This window comes from Pelobates fuscus, chromosome 1, assembly GCF_036172605.1.
Source record: "Pelobates fuscus isolate aPelFus1 chromosome 1, aPelFus1.pri, whole genome shotgun sequence".
Classification (NCBI taxonomy): Eukaryota; Metazoa; Chordata; class Amphibia; order Anura; family Pelobatidae; genus Pelobates; species Pelobates fuscus.
The window spans coordinates 258,576,735-258,598,726 of NC_086317.1; the positions used below are offsets into that span (position 1 = coordinate 258,576,735).

Below are 21,992 nucleotides of genomic sequence, written 5' to 3' on the forward strand. Positions count from 1 at the left end.
TCCAAATGATACACGTGAGTCTTTGCCAGTTTCAGTTAACTTCTTGTTCACTGAAGAAAGATAATGCTTAGTTGAATTAGATCCTAATAGCCATATAATAAAGGTCATTTGTTCTTTCTTTCTATTTTTGTGTTCATTTAGCTGCAGGCATTGAAACATCCATATGGCAATTGGCAGCTTTCAACACACTCAAAATTTTGCATCACTATGTATATATATGTATGTATATGTACATATATAGGTTTTAGGGTTGTGCATGGGCAAATAATTTGGTTCGGTTTGGTTTCGGAAATTCGGGTAAGTAAAAAAATGTGTTTGCTCAAGCAATTCGGACCAATTGCATTTGGTTCGGTTCGGCACTACGGAACTGCTGAACGTCGTCACTTCGGTACTTCGGACATCCGAATGTCCGAAATGGCATGAAATACGGACAAATGTACATTCAGCATGAAACAAATTGCACATGTCTAATGGGTTTAATGTTGTTGGTTTATACTGTATGTACCATGGCAGTTAGTAAATGTCTATCTTTGTCAGAGGTGCAAATGTAACAGGGAGTTAGATATAAAACTTGTCACATTCGTTTTCACATTTTCACCAGTTTTGTGCTCATGTGCCATATGTAAAAATCTGCTAGTCCACATTTAAGACTTTTTTTTCCCGCTTTATCTGTAATGCCTCAAAATAATTTTTCTGCCACAATTTACTTCTTTTTTTTCTCCTTTTTTTTTTATTACTTTAAAAATGGCTACTATAATTGGTGGGAAAAAAAGACACATTTTAAATTTGAAAGATTTTTTTTTTTTATATTCCCTAAACAAAAAGGAAGAACATGTCACAGAAAATCCAGTACTCTGACAGTGGTGGAAAATTGACATCTTTTTTATATATTGGAAGTGACCAGTTTGTAAACCAAACTGGAACAAGAAAGTTAAGGATTATTTTGGCACAAATAAGGGAATAGTGAAAAACAGAACACAGAAAAAGCTCCAGAAAACCATAACTCATATATAACACCTGCAACCATATGTGCTACAATTACCTCTGAGGCCAGAACTCCATTGTATTTTTTGCATAGCCATGTACAAAATTGAAGAATATATCAAGGCAACAACTTTCTGATTCTAATACCTTGTGGCATGTTTATCAACCATGCAGTAGCAATTTCTTTATGCCTGGTTTCCGATTTACTACTAGCTTAAACTGATAGAATTGTTAAAGGAACACTATAGTCACCAGAACAGTTACCGCTGACATTTTCTCATAGAGATGCACTGATTTAATGTATCTCTATGAAGAGGTGTTGATTGGCCAAAACGGTGTTGGGCCCTTCCCCCATCCCACCTCCTTGGCAATTTCAGCCAATAAAATGTTTTCCCTATTAGAAAGCATTGGATTGACAAAAATCATAAATTGTGTTGATGTCAAGGAGGCGGAGGCGGATTGTGCGCCGGACCAGCGCCGGTGGACGCGCATGGTACTGTAATTAAGGTATGTTTTAACCCCTTCTAAGGGGACTATGGGGAGGGGGGGAGGCAAGCCACATAAATGGTGTTTTTAACACTATAGGTTCCTGACCCTATAGTGTTCATTTAAGCATAGTTCCTATGGAGTGAGAAGTGGGTAATATTTCTGGTGTTTTTCTATTCTATATCATTTAAAAATTATGACGTTTCTGCCCCAATACATGGGCTTTCGGCAGGATTGCCATCCTGATGAAAGCCTATGTATTGGGGCTGAAACGTCGATATTTTTAAATGATATAGAATAAAAGTTATATTTTATTTTTACTATCATCAAGTCCTTGGAGTGTGGTCATTTCCGATTTTATATATATATATATATATATATATATATATACATATTTAACTCATCCACATTTTCCACTCACCACTTTCAATCTCTAACAGAAGTTAAGATTCATATAACATCTATGTATAACTTTGCTCCAGGACAGGGATGGTGGCATTATCCTTGGTGTAGATCACTGTTGGTACTCTTACCTGTTTTGTGCACTTACATAAATATGATTAATTCAAGCGTTCAGTTCTGAAACAAAAAAGTGATTTAAAAGATTAAAAGTGGAACAGTCAACATGGCAACCAGTAGAACCCAAAGACAAAAAAACCCTCCTCTCCTTTTACTTTTTTTGTGAAAAGGTTTTTATTAAGTTTTCAATATACAAAGGAACATAAATAAAGTCACCTACATCTAAGAAAAGTGCAAGTGAAAGTGTTTGGCGTAGAAGCACATGATAACATCAAAGATAAATTTTGTATTTTCCTTTGCGTAAGCCTGTCGGACTGATAATCTAGCATGAGGTAAATTCATTGAAACATCAATATAACTACAAAGTTTATTATCAGAACATTTCCAGCAAAATTACTGTCACCATTGGGCAATAACAGTGTTGTGGAAATACCAGGTATATACATAGGGAACCTTGCAATCACTATAATCAGGAAGGACGTAGTAACCCTGGACTGGGAAGAGGGTTGGGGGGGGGGGGGGGGGCGGAGATGATCAAGAAACAGGAAATAGCATTGTATTACTGATAAGTGAGTAGGTGCTCATTGCATTTTTACATCATTTTTTATTGGAGAACTCTTTGATACATTTCCCCCTGTATTGGATAGGTAACCCAGCAATCCCAGTCTTTAAGATAGGACAGATCACAAGGGAGGATTAAATCTACACCCAATGGAGGAATGGATTACACTCTCCCTGGCAAATGAGGAGAAAAAATAATAATATAGCAGCCTGTAGAAGTACAGAAAGCATTCTTTAACAGGCACTTCAGGCTGAATATCTAAATCGCAAAAACAAATAGCTCTTCAGGCTGAATATCTTAATAGCGCTGAGTAGAGTATCATTTCAGGTGGATTATTTATGTATCTATTTTAAAAGGATTATTTGTTCATCTATATTCTTAACTAGTTTGAGAATTGTTTGCGCATTAATCCTGTATCTATGATGTCCAAACGTGACTGCAACTGTATTCGTTCTCTATCTTAGGCTGTTCAGGTAGAGACAAATTGTCAGCAGTTTGGAGTGATTTTTCTTCATTTCATATTATTGTAAATTTTGTATCAGTAAAAGACCCAGATTACCTTTAATGATTCTGATTTTGTAAAGAACCCTTTCAGTATATTATATTATTATAGTATAAGACATGCAATGGAGATATACAACAGAAATATTTATTTTTATTTTCTACATTTTTGCAGATCCAGAAGCCTCAAAAACAAAAGGAAAGAAAAAAGTAAAGATAGAAAAAGGTATTGCATTAAAATGTCTGTGATAAGATAATTATGATTTAAAAGAATAATGAGGTACTATTTACTAAGCGTTGACAAATAAGGTTTATGCTAATTTAATAGTTGGCCTTGAAAATATATAAACACGTGAACAATGACTTTTCACACTCCAACATTTAACCTTAGTAAATCAATCCAAAAGTATTAGCATAGTTACCTTGTTACCATGTTAGACTCTTTAATGCATGCACTGTGATTTGGAAATGACAGGGATATCGGAACTCCAAATATTATACGTATATATACACAGACGGAGGTCTATCTGTAGTTCTTTAAAATTAAGTGTTCATTACATTTTAATTTATTTTGAATTCAACTTGAGGACTTATATTTGGCAATGAACTATGTCTCAGCAATAGAGATGTCCCGAACAGTTCGCCGGGAACTATTCGATGGCGAACATAGTTTGTTCGCGGTCGCCGCGGCGGGCGAACATATGCGATGTTCGGTCCGCCCCCTATTCGTCATCATTGAGTAAACTTTGACCCTGTACCTCACAGTCAGCAGACACATTCCAGCCAATCAGCAGCAGACCCTCCCTCCCAGACCCTCCCACCTCCATGACGAATAGGGGGCGGACCGAACATCGCAATTTGTTCGCCCGCCGCGGCGACCGCGAACAAGCTATGTTCGCCAGCGAACAGTTCTCGGCGAACTGTTCGGGACATCTCTACTCAGCAAATGTTCCAATAAATTGAGTCACCACCTTATAATTCAGCCCACAACATAATGTTAGCTTTCCTGAATTTGTAATCAAATTCATATTGTTATTGATGCCTGTAGTTCTATGTTTTTAAATTAAAACCAGATAAATAAGTCTGTGTAATCATTTATTTAGTTAATTAAGTTATTATATTGTGATTGTTATTTTTATACATTTTTTGAGATTTATATCCTCTATACTTTTCAATATATTGGAATTACATGTATTGATTAATTACATTGCCGTGATACAGATTTATTTCTCAATAAGAATTACAAATCAACATTGTTGAATAAAATCTCATTATTATGTAATGCGTGTTCTCTCATCTTAATGTCATGTATTCTCTTTTCTTAATATTACTGTGGAGACAAAAAAATAAGATGTTTTTTTTTCGGTGTGAAAAGAGAACCTCTTCTTTATTTCAGAAACAACTACACAAATAGTATGCATACAGTAATGGACTATTCAGAACAAAAATGTGCAAATAATATGCGCTATTTTTAAATTTCAAAGTCAAGATAATAATAATAAAACAATAATAAAACCAACATTAGTAGCAATTGTCTTATTAATTAGAGTAGTACAACTCAGAGTAACTGAATACATCAGAACACAAGCTTTAATTGGATAATTATATAGTTCAGATTCAATAAGTTTAACTAACTTTTCACTAGCAGTGAGAGTCATTCATTAAAGTAAGAATTGCAGTAAAATAATGGTGAATTCAAAGTAAATTTAAAAATGTAGGTCCAAATAAACTAGTTAGAAAAAATGAAAAATGTTCTGTTTGGTTGTTTTGGCCTTGATTTTGAAATTTGCTTTCAATTCACTTTGAATCCTGGAAATTCTCACTTTTGTGAATAACTATGACAGTCTGTTTGAGGTGCTTCTTACTTTCACAATAGAGAACAATTTTGAATTTGGTGGTTCTCAATGAACTTCCAGTCTTTTAAGAGGAAGCTCTTATTTTATAGTGAACACTTCATTCAACCTTAACTCTAAACACCACGAATACTAACCTTAAAGATCCCCTATAATGGATACCATACCCATAACCTCTAAAGGCAGTGGAAGATGTATAACCTCATTGCTAATGAATTAGAGGTTCCACTTCCATTGTACTGTGCTTAGACTAGAATTTTAGTTATTACTAGATGTATACTGAACATAATGCTTGCTATATTATTTAAAAAGCATTTTAAAAGAAATTATTTAATTGGCAGGTGAATAACTTGTTTAGCAAAAAAAAATTGAAATAGTGTTTTTAAATGGTTTGATCCAGCATGCTATATTTTTGGACAAAAACTTTATTGACATTTGTATGAGAGACTTAAACATTCCCACTGTAATTCCTTTACTGTGTATATATGTCTAACAGATCTCACAGTGGATCAACAGCCAGAAGGCTCCATGCACAAAGTAGCTGTAGTTCTCATAGTGCGTCTCCTTCATCTCACTACAGCACCTCCAAGTCACCAAACAGGTAGGATAGTATTTGCTTTCAGTTTATGTCAAAATAAATCTAATTCTTAAATCATGATTCCTATTAAATAATGTGTCAATATAGTGTATAGATTAAAAATTTTATATATGATAATTATAAATGCATCTTATTCTTTGTATACATGTTTGGATTGGTGGGGTATAATTCCCTACTTCTATTTCTGGTTTACAGACAAAGTCCCAAGCACAGACAGGATGGCCGCAAACCTTCTAGCGACCGGTCTAGTCGCAGTCCATCTTCTTCCTGCACTGGCCACAGCCGATCTGCCACGCCACACCAGAATGGACACAAGAGTGGCACTCATAACGGGCACCACAGCCAAGGGCAGGGCACCCTTGTTGAAAAACATTTGGATGTAAGTACACTTTTTCTGTTTTTTCTTTACCATGAGTTTCAAGTATCTTGTCTATCACAATGTTCTTCTATAAAGTTGTTCCTTAAATTAATTACCTACAAAATACTAAATTCTATATGCAACTTAACACTTAGGCATTATAGTGAATTGAGAGACTATAGAACAATATGGCTTTATTCATATCTCCCTATCACAAAAGCCTGGTTAGTGTCTCTATGCTGTAAGACACCCTCTTCTGCTGCAATATACTATGCTTTAATTGGCAGTAAGCTATTGCTTGTTATACTCTCTGTAATTAAAAAAAAAAAAAATTCTAGTTATATATTTCAACATGGAAACAATGTACTGGAGTGGGCTCTATCCAAAGTCCCTCCTTACCCTCTGCTTGAAAGACCATGTTTACATTAGGGACTTCAAGTGTTAGTAAGGCTTAATGACAAAGTGTTGAAAGCAGTGAGAATTACATGGGGATTGTAAAGCTTACATAAACAAATTAAAAAGCATTACCTCTGATGAGCCTTTTTTTTTTTTTTTTTTTACCAGTTGTATTGTACCTTTACCCACAAGTGTTCTTAATAAAAATAAAGATAGTCTTGGATTTTCATAATGCTTGTAGATAAAAGCATCTTCACATTTCTCTCATTTATTATGTCTTGCAGCCTGTCTACATTAATTGTTAAAGTATATAAACAGTTACATTGAAACATTAATGAATAGTAAGAGCTCATGAGAGGAATGATCAGATTAAATGAATGCAATAATAAATACATTGTAAAATGTAAAATAGTTATGAATTGTAACATATATTTGTAATATATAAATTCAATTTAAAACAAATGTATCTGCACACTCATTTCATTGAATGTACTATTCTGTTTATGTAGTGAAATAAGTCATATAAAGATAATTAAAAACTAAAAGAGATGTCAGAATTCCATAGGAAAAAAAATACAATACATAGTGTAATACTGTAATTGTGGAAGAGAGAATTTCAGTATAGAGTGATACTTTCTTTCCCTTGAAAATGCTATTTTGCTCATGTTTTATAATTATTTATCTTTCCCTTTTATTGTGCTGGAGTATATTGCTGCCCTTTCAGGGGGTAAGAAATCACCACAGTTTATGAATTGGAATTAAGTTTTTACACTATTCATATATTCATATTGTTTATTACGTTACTTCCTTTCCTATTGGTAGAGCAATATCACTGCTTATGTAATGGAAAGAACGTGCTTGCATTCATATTCCAAACTTAAAATGTAATGAAAATACTATGGAGATATACATTTGTGTCTATGTATTAATAAACATTTATTGTCCATATGCTGAAAAGAATGTACTGAAAGTGATTCCTTGAATCACTATACCAATTGCATTTGTATATTTTGTGGTGATTCTGATTCACAATTGATATGATATCTATGATGTATATAAGGTTTAGAACCATTATTCCAAACTCAGTGCAGAAGCTTCCCATTGGAAACTGTGAGTGGTGATATGATCCTACATAGGAAGCGTAGGGTATCTTGGATTGCAATTGCTGGAAGACATTGTTGCGTGTTCATCTGACATTTCTTACAAGAGTATAGGAGTAAGGCAAGGTTGTAAATGGGGGTCTAATGAAGCCTGCACACATGTACCCTTGACTTTCCTGTCCATCACATTTGGGTCACTAGGCTCTGATCCCCGTTCTCCCTCTGATCCTGCTCACTTATTTTTTTTCTTTGTATGATTCCAAATCTAATACTGTGGCCCAAAAGCCAGATACAAAGAGCCAAAAGAGGCCATCTCTGTTGTAGTATGCCTCTTTGAGAATGTATGGCTCGTACATGGTACTAACTCCCGTCTTATGAAATTAAAGTTTAAACATGCATGTGTAAAAACTCTTATGCCTTTCTTAAAGAAGATTGAAACATATTTCTTACCATAACTTTGTGTTATGTCCTATTACCAACCCAGAAAAGGCACTTTATATAGCACTGGACGGTGTCTTATAGTAAGTATAGAAACACTAAAACCAGAATTTAATTCACACCCTTTTTTTCTGTGGCCAAACAAAATGATTTATGTCTAACCATTCAAAAGGTCCAAAGTATTGTTCTTGATAATACACTTAATTTAAGATTAAATAAATATAAACACACGTCAAGTGGCCACATTGCATTTGTATATGTTTATAACATTCTCTTATCATAATTGTTTAAGAAAAAAAATCCTGAATACACATTTCCCATATTTTAGAATTCTGTTCATATGCACTACAAATGCACAGTATTTTGTAGGACGCTGTAATATGCCTCAATATTGGTGCTGATTTCTTTATAAAGATCAAAAGTATATTAAATTGTCCTATCACTGATGCAGCAATAAGTTTCCACAAATTCAAATATATTCTATACAGTTGTACTGAACCTTACATTTAGGAAAACAATCATCAAACTGAACAATAACAAGCTAAAATCATTCACATGCTAAAACATAAAAGATCTAATTTGCACAGGAAAAATCAAATGCTGTATGTAAAACAGAGACTGCCTCACACACCTTCAATGACAAATAAACCACTACAATTAGTTTTTGCAAAGTAATCACAGTTTGCAGTTACAGCTTTTACAGTTATCAAAATTGGCAGACAACGGGAGCAACAAAAATATTGACCGGCTGTTGTGTCCGTGAAAACAAGTTCTAATTTTTTACAGGGGTAGGCAACCTTCGGCACTCCAGATGTTGTGGACTACATACCCCATAATGCTCTTACACCCATAATGCTGGCAAAGCATCATGGGAGGTGTAGTCCAAAACATCTGCAGTGCCAAAGGTTGCCTATGCCTGATAGACCAATGAAAGTTAGTCTTTTTAATTCATCTCTATATTTCTTTACTGTATGTGAACAATATGCTGCAAAGCTGCAGAATGTTGAAGCACAAATAATTGCAGGGTGTGGAGTATCACCTTTGCAAGCCTTGATAGCACGTCAAATATTTTACTTTCATAATTAAATATTATTTAATTTTAGTATAACTTTTTAGTATTCTAAACTTTAACTTTTATTTTGGCTTATGCTACACACATATATATTATACATTTGATTAGACCTTACATATGTTAAATGTTAAAACATTAATGACTGAACCATGTTTGATACATATTTACATCTACTTGTGTTTTTCTTTATGATTTAGAAATAAAAACTTAAAAGGACTGTTTTCCCACACAATGCTAACAAACAGACAATTTGCAAGAAAGATATGTATTGAATCGTAATGGCAAATTTGAAAGAACTGTATTTTACTACACAATTCTAGTAGACAATATACAATAAAATGTATATTGTATTTTACTTACATTAATATAATGTACATCACTTTTTACAGTAGAAAAATAGTTCACACAACTTTTAAAGAACAAACAGAGAAGTAGTTTCTTCCACTCTGTGCTACACTTGGAAGCATCCATCTTATTCTAATACATTTTACTTATTTATTTTTTCTCCATATAACTCTAATTGTGAGTATTATTAAGGTATTAGATGAATAGCTCCCCTTTGTAATATATAGAAAATATATTTATGGACTTTGTATTTTCTTTTTGTGCATTTATGTTTAGTATTATTTTCTTGCAGTAAGCACACCGAAAATTCATTTGCTTATATGTCTTTGTTGTTTTGGATATGTATTGGCTGTGTGGCATTACACAACTTGGTATAGTTTATAGTATTGTTTACCTTGGTTTATTTTAATATATTCATTAGATAGGCACTAACTGATATGTTGCTGTTTAGGAAATACTGTTCCTTAGCCTTCAAAATTGGTAATTTAACACTGCTTTGCTCTTATTCAGAAAATTATTTTTAGTTCCTATGGTGAAAAGTAACGGTTAAGTTAAACATGATATGCTATTTATTTTCTGTTATTTAAAAAAAAAAAAAAATCTTGCCAAAGTTACTGATAAAATGACTTGTTTTTAAAACCTGAGTATCAAAGTCATCTGGCTGGAAATATATTTAAAAAAAAATGCATTTAAAATAAAAAAATATGTGCTAATTCATTTTAATTATTGATAAATATTGTAAAATGTGTTTTTTTCCAATGTCCTTATTGTATAATTATGCCACTAGAAGAATATGATAATCATAACACACTGGATTGATATGATTCCTTTATTTTTCTATCATTGTTTATTTATAAATTAATTATTTTATTTTTCATGTATGCATTTTATGTTATATTCCTAATTCATTCTCTTTACTTAGTACACTTTTTTATTTTTATGTCAGGTGTTTAGATCTTTAAATTAATTTATTTGTTCTACCTGCTCACTAAATCCTTAACTGTGCTTAGCTGTGCTGTTTTTGTATTGGCAACATATCAAGTGAGTTGTTTTGCCTACAATATTCTTGTTATTTGGCTATAGTCAGGTATTATATTTATTTATATTTTTACATCCCTTTTAAATGTTTGAATAATACTACAGTATGATAAAGTGCATGTCTAGTATATTTTAGAATAATTAACCTAGATTAATTAATTTCTATTTTTTTAATCCCATCTGTGTTTTTCTTTAGCTTCTCATTTGAAAAGCGGTAATATTTTGAATTTATTTGAGGGAGCAGTGGTATCATTAGTGTATTTTCACTCATATCATTTTTTTCCATAACAGAAATGCAGTTTGAGTTTTTTTCTTTCTTTTTGATTTTTTTTCCTGTGATGTTAGAGTTTTGTTTTGTGTGTCTGTCATTGTGGGGCTTTTAAGTAGTAACACAAATATTTTTTTATGAATCATTTTATTTATATATTTATTTTTCTTATAAGTGTATATGATTTTAGTTCATTTAAAAGGGAAGATAACTGATCATTGTTTCCTTGCACTATTAGCAAAAAATAAGAAAAAGAACAGTTCAATATAAGCCATACTTTCTGAGTTATTATACTTTTAATGTTGCTTAGTAAATATGAAAGAGGATAATATATGTTTAAATCATTTCTGTTTTATTTAAAAGGCTCATATAGAAAGTATTACATCCTATATTTAAAATGTTATTTTTATTGGTTCCATGATTATTATAAATTTTCCCAAATGACTGAGCAATGGACATGTACAACTTATAAATAACTGGTAGAATTACAAATCTATATAAAAACTCACTACATGGCGGAGAGAACTCTCGATGTTTGAACCTACAATCTAAAGGAAATAAGCATGTATTATAATGCAAAAAGTGCAGTATGATTGCTTTCAATTGTGCAGAATAACTTCTTAATAGAAAATTAATATAATTCATTCAATGAATATACATGGCCAAATGCAGCTAAAGTACAGACAGTACTACTGACTGCACTCATGACAACTATTGTACAGGATCTAAAGTTGGCAATGCAGCTTTGCTGTAATAATGGTTAGCCATTCTAGTTGTAGCCTGATATGCCTCATTGTTAGCAAGCATTGCTAAGTCAAAAATCAATACACTTTGCCCTTCGATCTACATAAAGGATACGTTAGGGGTGCAAGACAATGTTTTATCTTCAATCCACCTCATGTAGAAGTGTTAAGTGATAAAACTGCAGAATATTAATACACTGTTAATTTCATTGTGGCCTAATGTACATGTATGTGATGGATAGGCTGTTTCCCATAATTGGCCTTCCTATTAAATTAATAATGTATTTTGGCAACATATTATGGACCTGTAAAGCAGCCATCACACAGGTCTAAACAAATGCTATGGTAAAATTGCAAGCCAAGTATAAAGTGAGTGTATCAGAAAACCGATTATATGTTCTCATCCCAAAAAACTGTATTGAAGTGGTTATAACTATTTGAAAGCCTGGTTGACTTCCCTTTTAAATAGCATTCAAGTTCCCATTTCATTCTGGTTGGCTTCCACTTCTGCTCCTTTCTTTTTTCACTCTTGCGATCTACCTCTGCTGGCCTTCAAACACCATATTAGTGAAAGGCCTTTGAAATGTTACATATTTGTTTGCTAGTAACACTGCATGCGGTAAACATTTTATGACGAACTCCAACAATAAGAGTCATACCTGCTTCTTTTCACCTTGTTTCCTCTCCCCGAAAATGACAACAAAAGTAAACTTTAAAAAGGAATCATAATGGTACAGTACATTAGCTGTTGTGTTTAACTGGAAAAAGAGGACAAATTCTAGTTACGGGATGTGAACATCATTACTAAAGAGTCCTTGTCTTTTTCCCCCCACTGTGCACTCCAAATATGGAGATTATTGTTTTCTTTTATTATTGCAAACCTGTCTCTGACATGTAAAGAAGGTAGGTATTCGTCTCCCTTTGCACGTTCACATCTGCAGATGAGCCTGTTATAGTACGATAGCTTATTTCTTATTATTATTATAACATTACTTCTTATTTTATTTTAAATCTTGCTTTACAATTCAGTTTATTCCTTGAATAAAATATACTAAATATTAAATTGAAATATGTATATATATATATATATATATCATAAAATATTTTTCATTTTGTTGACTTTAGAAAAAACACATAGTGCCCACTTACTTTTACTTTTTGACCTTCTTGCATCCAATAGGTATATACATATTCTTAACTTAATTTTCTGTGTTACATTTTCATTTTTTTCTGTTTCTGTGAAAGGTTATCTTCCAATGTTATTTGGTAGCGATAAAGAACTGATATCAGACCGAGTATGTATTATAGTTTAAGGAATCCCCTTGGCACCTTGAAACAATTGCAGGTTTTGGAGGTTCTTTTTAAAAAAAAAAAAAAACCCTACTGTAGAAACAAAGCAGGTCTAGCAGGTCTCCACAATCAGTTTCCTTTGTCAATCCATCTCTAAAATTTATTGAACTGAAAAAATTGTTTCATGTTTTTATATGAAGGTATTTCAGTGTTATGTAGTTGTCTGAGTAATAGTATCTAGTTTATTTTTGGATTGTTCTTTGGACTTGAAAAGGGCTTCTTTCCATATTTTAAGGTATGCTTAATTAATAATAGTAATAACAAAGTATTTAATCACGAAAGGTGCATTCAGGTTACTCTAATTTCTAAAATGTTACCTACCTTACTTAGCCCAACATCCAGGGGTTATTACTGTTGCAAAATGTAATGGTACTCATTTTATCCACCTTGGAAAGTTGAAGGGCTTAGTCAACCCTGCTGGGATTTGAACCTGTGACCCAAGAGATTCTAGTGATGATGCATTAGCCCATTGAGCTATCTTAATATAACTATCCTATTGTTATCTTATGAGAATGTGCCTCGGGATGCCATGTATGTACTTTGTATTGCCCAGGAACAGCACTACTTAATTGTGTTTTCTTTCTCCAGAATTTGTATTTTTTTAACTCAGAGAGGGAATCAGGAAGACTTTTCAGATAATCAATAAAAAGGCTGTATAATATACTTTACTGTCACTTTAAAAGACTACAAATCCCCACAACCTAGTGGTTGGAGCATCAGGAAAGCACTTTACATTCTGGTACAAGCTGTTTCATATATATTTGAATATTATTGTTATATTTATTTTGGATTACCAGCAGATCTCCACCTTGTCCTATTACACAACTTGATTAGATTCTGAAAGCACTAGAAAAACAGTTAGAAAAATAATTGATGTCACAAAGGATTAAGGAAAAGGTCAATTTTGCTGTATTTCCATGTTTTAATTTATATTCTACACTTAGTGCTCTTTTTTCATTTTTCATTTTTTTTTTAGTAAAGAAGTTTTAAGAGGCTTTTAGTTGTGAACAGTAATTTCATTGAGACAAAATTTATGTTTATTTCAATAGCATTGCTGTGAGAAAAAAAGGTAAGCTCACTGACAATAGTATTTAGATCTAATACCTTGTAATAAGGTGTTTTTTTCCTCCAAACCCACATTAGCCTCTTGTGGCAATCGTAATCGGTGAACTTTCCAGCCAATACCCCTTAATGCAGTTTGTTTGTCTCTCTGCAAAAAACATACAATTTTAGCTGCATTAGAGAATAGTCCACCCAATATTTTCATATATCTTATTGAAACAGATGTTCCAAAACACAATTTGGTAAAATTGTGATAAGAATGCCAATCTCTGCTGCTCACGCAGGCCTTGACTGTGAATATAATTAACTTTCACCACATAGACTGAGCTCAGTTTTCATTGTTTATTTTAATGGAGAAAGAGATCGTAAGATAGTAAACTACAATGCAGGTATAAATTAAAGAAACAGTTTAGGCACCTTAACAACTCCATATAAATGAAGTTGTTACTGTGCCAGGTAGTCCCTGGTGCTGGCACATCGAAAGGTGTTAAACCTTGAACGATTTAACCACAAAGTTTGTGTTCCAGTGCCAAACCACCCTGCATCTCTGTCCTTCGGTTTTCTCAAACTCTGGAAACCGGAAGGCTCTTTCAGCATTGGTCAGCGGCACAACTGATTGGCTGAGAGTAGTCAGCTGACACTCTCAGCCAATTAATGACTCCCAAAATAAAATTGGCTTGAAAATAAACGTTCCATTTTCGATTAATCTATGATTGACAAAATAATAAAATCCCTGTTTATTTTGATCTGCTGTAATGTGCTTTCACATTGTGATGCCTTGTTGTAGGTACATCCTTTGTGAGGTACATCATATATTAACCAACAATATTGATAAAAGTATAAGTATAAAAAAAGTATAAGCTATAATAAATAAAGAGTGCTTCAGGATGTAAGCGTCTGTCTATAAATAATCTGTGTCTGTGATAGACATGTGCAATTAGTTTCGGTCCGAATGTGAATTCGGACGAATTTCGGGCAATTCGGACATTCGGGTACTTCAGAATGTCCGAATAGATGAATTGCCAAATGGTTGAAGTCCCAAAATTCCGAAATTACCGAATTTCCGAAGTGTCGAATTGCCGAAGTGCTGAAGTACCGAAGTTCCGAAGCACAGTATTGCCTAAGAACTAATATACTTACCCAGTGGAAGAATGAAGAATGTTACACTGTATACAATTTTAAATAAAAAGTATACAAACATAGCCAGGATTCAGCTGTAAGCATTTGCAACACTTACAACAATCAAGTAACATACATTCATATGAAATGTAAGTTACTTAGCCATAATGACAGGAATGAATAAGTAGATAACTCCCTAATTCCCACGGTATTAGGGAGCTATCTACTAAAAGACTGAAAGACCTAAATTGGTCTTTCAGCCAAATTTACTAATACTAAGTAAAAATTACTTAGTATTAGTAAATTTTGCCCCTTCTCGCTATACTGCAAGTAGGGGCATGTCTATTAAACAGTGAGCAGCCATTGGCTGCTCACTGTTAAAAAAAAAAAAAAAAATAGGGTCCCCCCTCCCGAGCCCTAAAGTAAAATGGTGGGGGTCCTAAATTGGAATAAGGGGGGGATATAATGTCCTCCCCCCTGGCCCCCACCCCTGAGTGGTAGGTGGGGGCCCTACAGTAAAATAAGGTGAGGGACCTAATGTCCTACCCCCTGGCCCCCACCCCTGAGCAGCAGGTGGGGGCCCTAAATGGGAATAAGGGGGGACCTAATGTCCTCCCCCTGTGCCCCACCTCTGAGCGGCGGTTGGGGGGCCTAAATTGGAATAGGGGGGGACCTAATGTCCTCCCCCCTGGCCCCCACCCCTGAGCGGCGGGTGGGGGCCCTAAATACTAATAAGGGGGGGAACCCTAATGTCCTCCCCCCTGGCTCCCATCCCTGAGCGGTGGGTGGGGGCCCTAAATTGGAATAAGTGGGGGATCTAATGTCCTCCCCCCTGGCCCCCACCCCTGAGCGGTGGGTGGGGCCCTAAATATTTATAAGGGGGGACCTAATGTTCTCCCCGCTGGCCCCCACCCCTGAGCGGAGGGTGGGGGCCCTAAATACCAATAGGGGGGACCTATTGTCCTCCCCCCTCGGCCCCCACCCCTGAGCGGTGGGTGGGGCCCCCTTAATAAAAATGTTACCCCCCCAGGTGACTAGGGGTCCCCAAACACCTAGTCACCACCCAAAAAAAAATAATGAACCACTACCTACCCCCCTCACCCTAAAAATAATGAGGGGGGGACCTTTAACTAAGTACCTGTAAAAAAAAAATTAAAACTTACCATTCAATGTTTTCTTTCTTCTAAAATCTTCTTTCCTCCCTTTATTAGTATTTAGGGCCCCACCCGCCGCTCAGGGGTGGGGGCCAGGGGAGAGGACATTAGGTCCCCCCCCCTATTCCAATTTAGGGCCCCCACCCGCCACTCAGGGGTGGGGCCAGGGGTGAGGACATTAGGTCCCCCCCTTATTAGTATTTAGGGCCCCCACCCACCGCTCAGGGGTGGGGGCCAGGGGGCAGGACATTAGGTCCCCCCCTTATTCCAATTTAGGGCCCCCACCCGCAGCTCAGGGGTGGGGGCCAGGGGGGAGGACATTATGTCCCCCCCTTATTAGTATTTAGGGCCCCACCCGCCGCTCAGGGGTGGGGGCCAGGGGAGAGGACATTAGGTCCCCCCCCTATTCCAATTTAGGGCCCCCACCCGCCGCTCAGGGGTGGGGGCCAGGGGTGAGGACATTAGGTCCCCCCCTTATTAGTATTTAGGGCCCCCACCCACCGCTCAGGGGTGGGGGCCAGGGGGCAGGACATTAGGTCCCCCCCTTATTCCAATTTAGGGCCCCCACCCGCAGCTCAGGGGTGGGGGCCAGGGGGGAGGACATTATGTCCCCCCCTTATTAGTATTTAGGGCCCCCACCCACCGCTCAGGGGTTGGGGCTGGGGGGGAGGACAATAGGTTCCCCCCATCATTTTACTTTAGGGCCCCCACCCGCCTCTCAGGGGGGGGGCAATAGGTCCCCCTTTAGTTTAAAAGCCCCCACTCGTGCCTCTTGGGTGGGGGCTCGTGAGGGGGGACCCTATTTTTTTAATAGATATGCCCCTACTCGCAGTATAGCGAGTAGGGGCAAAATTTACTATTACTAAGTAAATTTTAATTAGTATTAGTAAATTTGGCTGAAAGATCAATTTAGGTCTTTCAGCCTTTTGGTAGATAACTCCCTAATACCGTGGGAATTAGAGAGTTATCTACTAAGCGGCTGCAAGAGAAGTCCCGAAATTCCGAAATGCCGAAGTTGCCGAATTTCCGAAGTGTTGAAGTGCCGAATTGCCGAAGTCACGAATTGCGGAAGTCTCGAATTTCGGAATGCCGAACCGAACCGAAAATTTTCCCCATGCACATGCCTAGTCTGTGACATAAATATCAGAAATAAGGCATTTCTGAAACAAATCTATACCATGTTTAAGGGAAAGTTCCCAAAAATATTGTATAGTCAGATATAATTGGCATTGGAATATTACTATTTCACTTTTTCATTTTAAAAAATATTGGCAAATATATTTGCAACATGGAATATACTGTTGGGAAGATGGTTGGGAAGATTGACCGATACATACATTTACAGAATTTATTTGATTTTTTACAACTTTTTCATCCATTACCAAAATATTGGTGGAACACGACATTAGGTATGGATTGAAGTCTGCTGGTGATGGAGTTGTTACAGATTAGGTGATGCATCATAATATGTTGCTCAGCAACAACTTACTCGTTGAGCTCGAGGCACCCAGTATATTTTGCCATGTTTCATCTCAGGATAGAGCGTCAAAGTCAATGTGAATTAAGTTGGTGCAAGCAAAATATAATTTTTGAGTTCAAATGTTCAGATATGCTGTCCATTGTAGACAAGCAGAGCTGTGGACTGAAATCACAGGATAAATGTAACTTAGCATTGGCATCATTCTACTGAATTACAGCACACTCTCAGTCTACAAAGATTAATTTCTAGACAATTTGTTGAAATTAGTAGAAGAGAAATGCATCTAACTTGAAAACAAGAGGATGACCAATGCACTTTATCCATTAATAAAACACTTATGCCATCCTCCTTAGGCCATGAATTATAAATCAACCAATATTCCTACCTCCTCTTCTAATTAATAGGATGGGGGCCATATCATTCCTAATCCAGTCTGTTCTAACTATACCTAAATTGTAATTGGTCGTAATTATTGCTAGCCATTTATAATGTATATTTGAGCAAGCTTTACTCCAGCACATAATTCTTTACTTGAAACCACTATTGTTTTTTATTTTTTTGCTTTTTTTTATCACTAATGAATTTTCTGCAGAGTTAGTATAGAAGTATCACCTCATCTACCAGTGTATAGTTTTTTTTAGGACTGTGTTAAGTAGAGTGGATGTAGAGCTAAACGGGAACACAGTGGGCAAATCAAGACATCATTACTGCATCTGAGTAATGTACAAGCATTATTTATTTTAATTTTACAGAATAACCATGACACTGCACCCAGCAAGCTATTAAATATGGCATTAACAGCGTTATATTAATGTTACAGAATGTCTTTTAGCAACATTTAAAAGAAAAAACATCAGTGAAAATCTCTTTCACAAGCTCTGTTTCTTTTTTAATTCAAGAGTGGTTGGATACCTGACCTGTGGTGCAGGATGTAATTGTCCATAAGCCTAGAAAACTACTGTATACAGAAAGGGCATATTATTGTCCTTGATAAGAACAGAAGGCAACGTTTCACAGCTCCGAGGACATACCACTAGATACTCGTACATATTGATATTCCCCTCTGTGTCAAGATCTACTTATCCTATGGCTCATCTGTGCTACCAGAGTGAGGCAGTTGTTCATAAATTGCTTGGAAATTGAGCTGGGATTCTGCCAAGAAGAAGCCATCACATAAGGTTTATGAAATGCTTGTAGAAAAGAGAGTTCAGCCATATGTAGGATTTATTAGGAATACATTTATTTCTAGTTTATTTCTTTCAACAGTTAACAAATCAGTTGGACAATTTAATAGAAGTGCTGAAATTATAAGCATGCACCTTATTGTAAAATTGTTATAAACTATAAATCACAAATTAAAAAAGTAAAATAAATATATTAGAAATGCATCCTATATCCTATCAAAAAGTATATAGATAGATAGATAGAGAGATAGAGAGATAGATAGATAGATAGATAGAGAGATAGATAGATAGATAGATAGATAGATAGAGAGAAAGATATCTGTCAACAATTTGTGGCCTTTAATTATTATTATTGTTGCTAATAAGATTTATGTACCAAGCAATTGGTTCATCAATCATTCCCTTACTTCTTCTACCAGAAAACTGTTTCACTTTTCTTTTTTCCACCACTTTGAATTGTGGCCCTTCCTGAAATGGATATTCATATAAAAATGGTTTAATTCAGGTAGAGAAAAGTAAAAAAAAATTAGACCAATTTTAATAAATAAAGATATTTCAAAGATCAAAAATAAGAGACCTTTTAAAACATAATAACATTATAAATCCCCCCTTCATGTTGAGTAGGGGTGGAACTTTAAGAGGTGCACACTTACTTATTGCCAAAACTAATGGTATTTCAGGATGCATATTGTTTTCCAGTGCTCTTGTATGCAATAAAAATTCCCTAGTGGTGGCTAAGAAATGAGTTGCCTCAAAAGTAAAAGCTGTCAGTAAAACATATTTCACAGCCAGTGAGTTGTTATATATAAATGAATCTATATGAGACCACTTTATATGCAGGCTTTATGGTTCCTGTAAATCTATTTTCTCACAAGGTTTCTTTTTGTTAGCTATAACTGCGGCAAGAAAGATGTGAATTGTATTAGTATTTCCCATAAGTCACCTTATCTGGTATTCAAAAAAAATTGTGATTTTTTTTTCTTATTGAGAATCCATTCTTATTTTTGAAACCTTGACCTTATCACTGCTCTAATCTCAATAATGTAAAGAAAAAAGAAGCCATTTACTATAAATGTCTAGGTTTAATATTAAGTAGCTTAAAAACACTAAACACAATTGCCTTTAAATATAAATATATATATATATATATATATATATATATATATATATATATATATATATATGTATAAATAAAATTATTTTTTATGTATTGAATCATTTTTGTGAATAAATTATATCATTTATTTAATTAATTAATGAGTATTTGACGACAGTAATACAGCTTAACTAGCAACAGTACAATAATAGCTTGGCCTTTACCAGGCTTTTAGAATGGATATTATCAGTTTTACAAATATGACTTCATCTTAGACGCCTGTCCAACAGAACAGCTAAATCGAATTAATTAATTCAGTCCACAATGCAGTCTGGGTTTCACTAATTGTCTTTACCTCCTGTCTCTGCTGTTTCATATAGTTAATCTTACTGTAAAGTATAATACAAAAGGGAGTACTAATGCCAAACTAATGCCAAAGTACACTTTGTCTTTATCCATTATATTTTGATATATATTATCTATGGATATCAATTAAGTGAAGTATAAACTTCATGTTTTGAGTGTTGCAAGCTTTTTTAGACATGCCAGTTTTTCTTGTTTGTTTGTTTTGTTAGTGGAAGAGAGTGTTTTCATCCATAACATTCCATGACAATCATGTTCATGGAGATATGGTATAGCGTTTCTGAAAGAAAAACTATCCACTACCTGGACTTTGCTATTTTTCATGATAGCAGCACCCAGGACTGTACAGGTGGCTTCACAATCATAGATGCAGCTGATTTAGCTCACTAAACATCATAAGGAGTGTATCAATTCACCACTGTTGCAGGTGTGTACATGCCTATTGACCAAGTCTTTCTCCTTGACTGGGTTCATTTAATGAACCCATAACACCAAATAAAAGCTAAAGTGATTGATTTAGCATAATTTACACAGGAAACTGCACAAACCTAAAAATTCACAAGCACTCTAGTACATCAGAATTTGTTAGCAGATCCCCCCAAAAAAGGGTGGTCATGTGGGTGTTACATTACTGCTTGGCCATAATACATTCAATATATGGTGTGTAACTTAAATTATCAAAACTTTGGCAAGACTGGGTTTGATAGATCTTGCTTCTGTGTGTAAAATGTTACGAGTGAGTTCTACAATGAAAGGCAGACTGATTCTAGATGCCTTACCATAACGTAACAGCATTCATCATAAATAATATCAAGCTATACTGATTTTCTGTGTGAACACTAAAATGTATAGCAATCCATTATTCCAAATCTGAGCACTATATGTATGTATAGTGAGGGATTTGTTGCACATAAATATATATCTATGTATATATTTTTGTTTAACTTTTTATCATTTTCGGATGTTTTGTTTGTTTTTATTTTTTAGCTCGGACAGGTAGACACTTGAATGTCCCCTGATACTCTATAATATAACATGACCAGAAATTATTATGACGGACATTTGTTGATCCTCATATTATTGCTTCCTAAATATTAAAATATTGTTAGCATATTGCCAGTAATACACTGAGAATCTGTAAGGTAGGGCTGAACATCCATTGCTTTTGTTTTTTATGCATATCTTGCACTTATTTTGGTTAATGTAGAGTAAAGGAGTTTTAGTAAAGCAATTTGGAGATTTAATACCCTGCTTAGTCATATTTGTCCTCACTAATGAGTTCTGACCCAATCTGAAGATACCTTAAACTAGTTGCTTTATATGAACACTGCATTGCTGAATTGGAAGTAAAAAACTTTTTTTTATTTTATATTTTAGTTGGTGTCTTTGATCAGCTTTGTTTTCATTATTCTGAGTGAACAGGGGTGGGAGGAGGGCTGCCAAGATGTGGACGTTTGGGGTAGCCTGAGAGATTGAACTGAGAGTTCACTGGTGTACTATATTTATATATTAGATGACAATAACTGTTAGACATATATAATGCTGCATTGTTTTGTATATGGACCATATAATTCTCAGGAGAATTCTCCCAAGCATGAACATCAGCTGTTTTTCTTTTTGTTAATTTTTGATTATTTTTTTTTGCGCATTTTATAGTAGATTGCTTGATTCATCATACATTCCACATTCTGATACAGTTACTAAAGTTTTGTTAAATGCCCTTAACAGTCAAGTTCTAGGTGGGCTTGATTAAGAGTACTTTAAACTTTTATACGTTTATACCTTTCCTTTGTATTCACCATAGTAAAAGACCCTTCCCATTGATGCGTTACTACAAACCCCATTATCTTCCCCATTGCCTACAGCTATGTTCTGTGTGGATGAGATGATGAGATTTGTAGTCTAACAATAGTAGAAGATTGC

The 21,992-nt window shown here is 34.9% G+C and overlaps 1 protein-coding gene across 3 annotated transcripts in view; it reads left to right on the forward strand.

Annotated features, from left to right (window-relative positions):
* Positions 1–21,992, forward strand: part of SRRM3 (serine/arginine repetitive matrix 3) — a 496,285-nt gene that overhangs the window by 456,551 nt on the left and 17,742 nt on the right. For all 3 annotated transcript variants that reach the window (XM_063456734.1, XM_063456743.1, XM_063456748.1), the window contains 3 exons: positions 3,228–3,278; positions 5,402–5,506; positions 5,699–5,882. In XM_063456734.1, the coding sequence (XP_063312804.1) occupies positions 3,228–3,278; positions 5,402–5,506; positions 5,699–5,882 (340 nt within the window). The remainder of the gene's footprint in view (positions 1–3,227; positions 3,279–5,401; positions 5,507–5,698; positions 5,883–21,992) is intronic.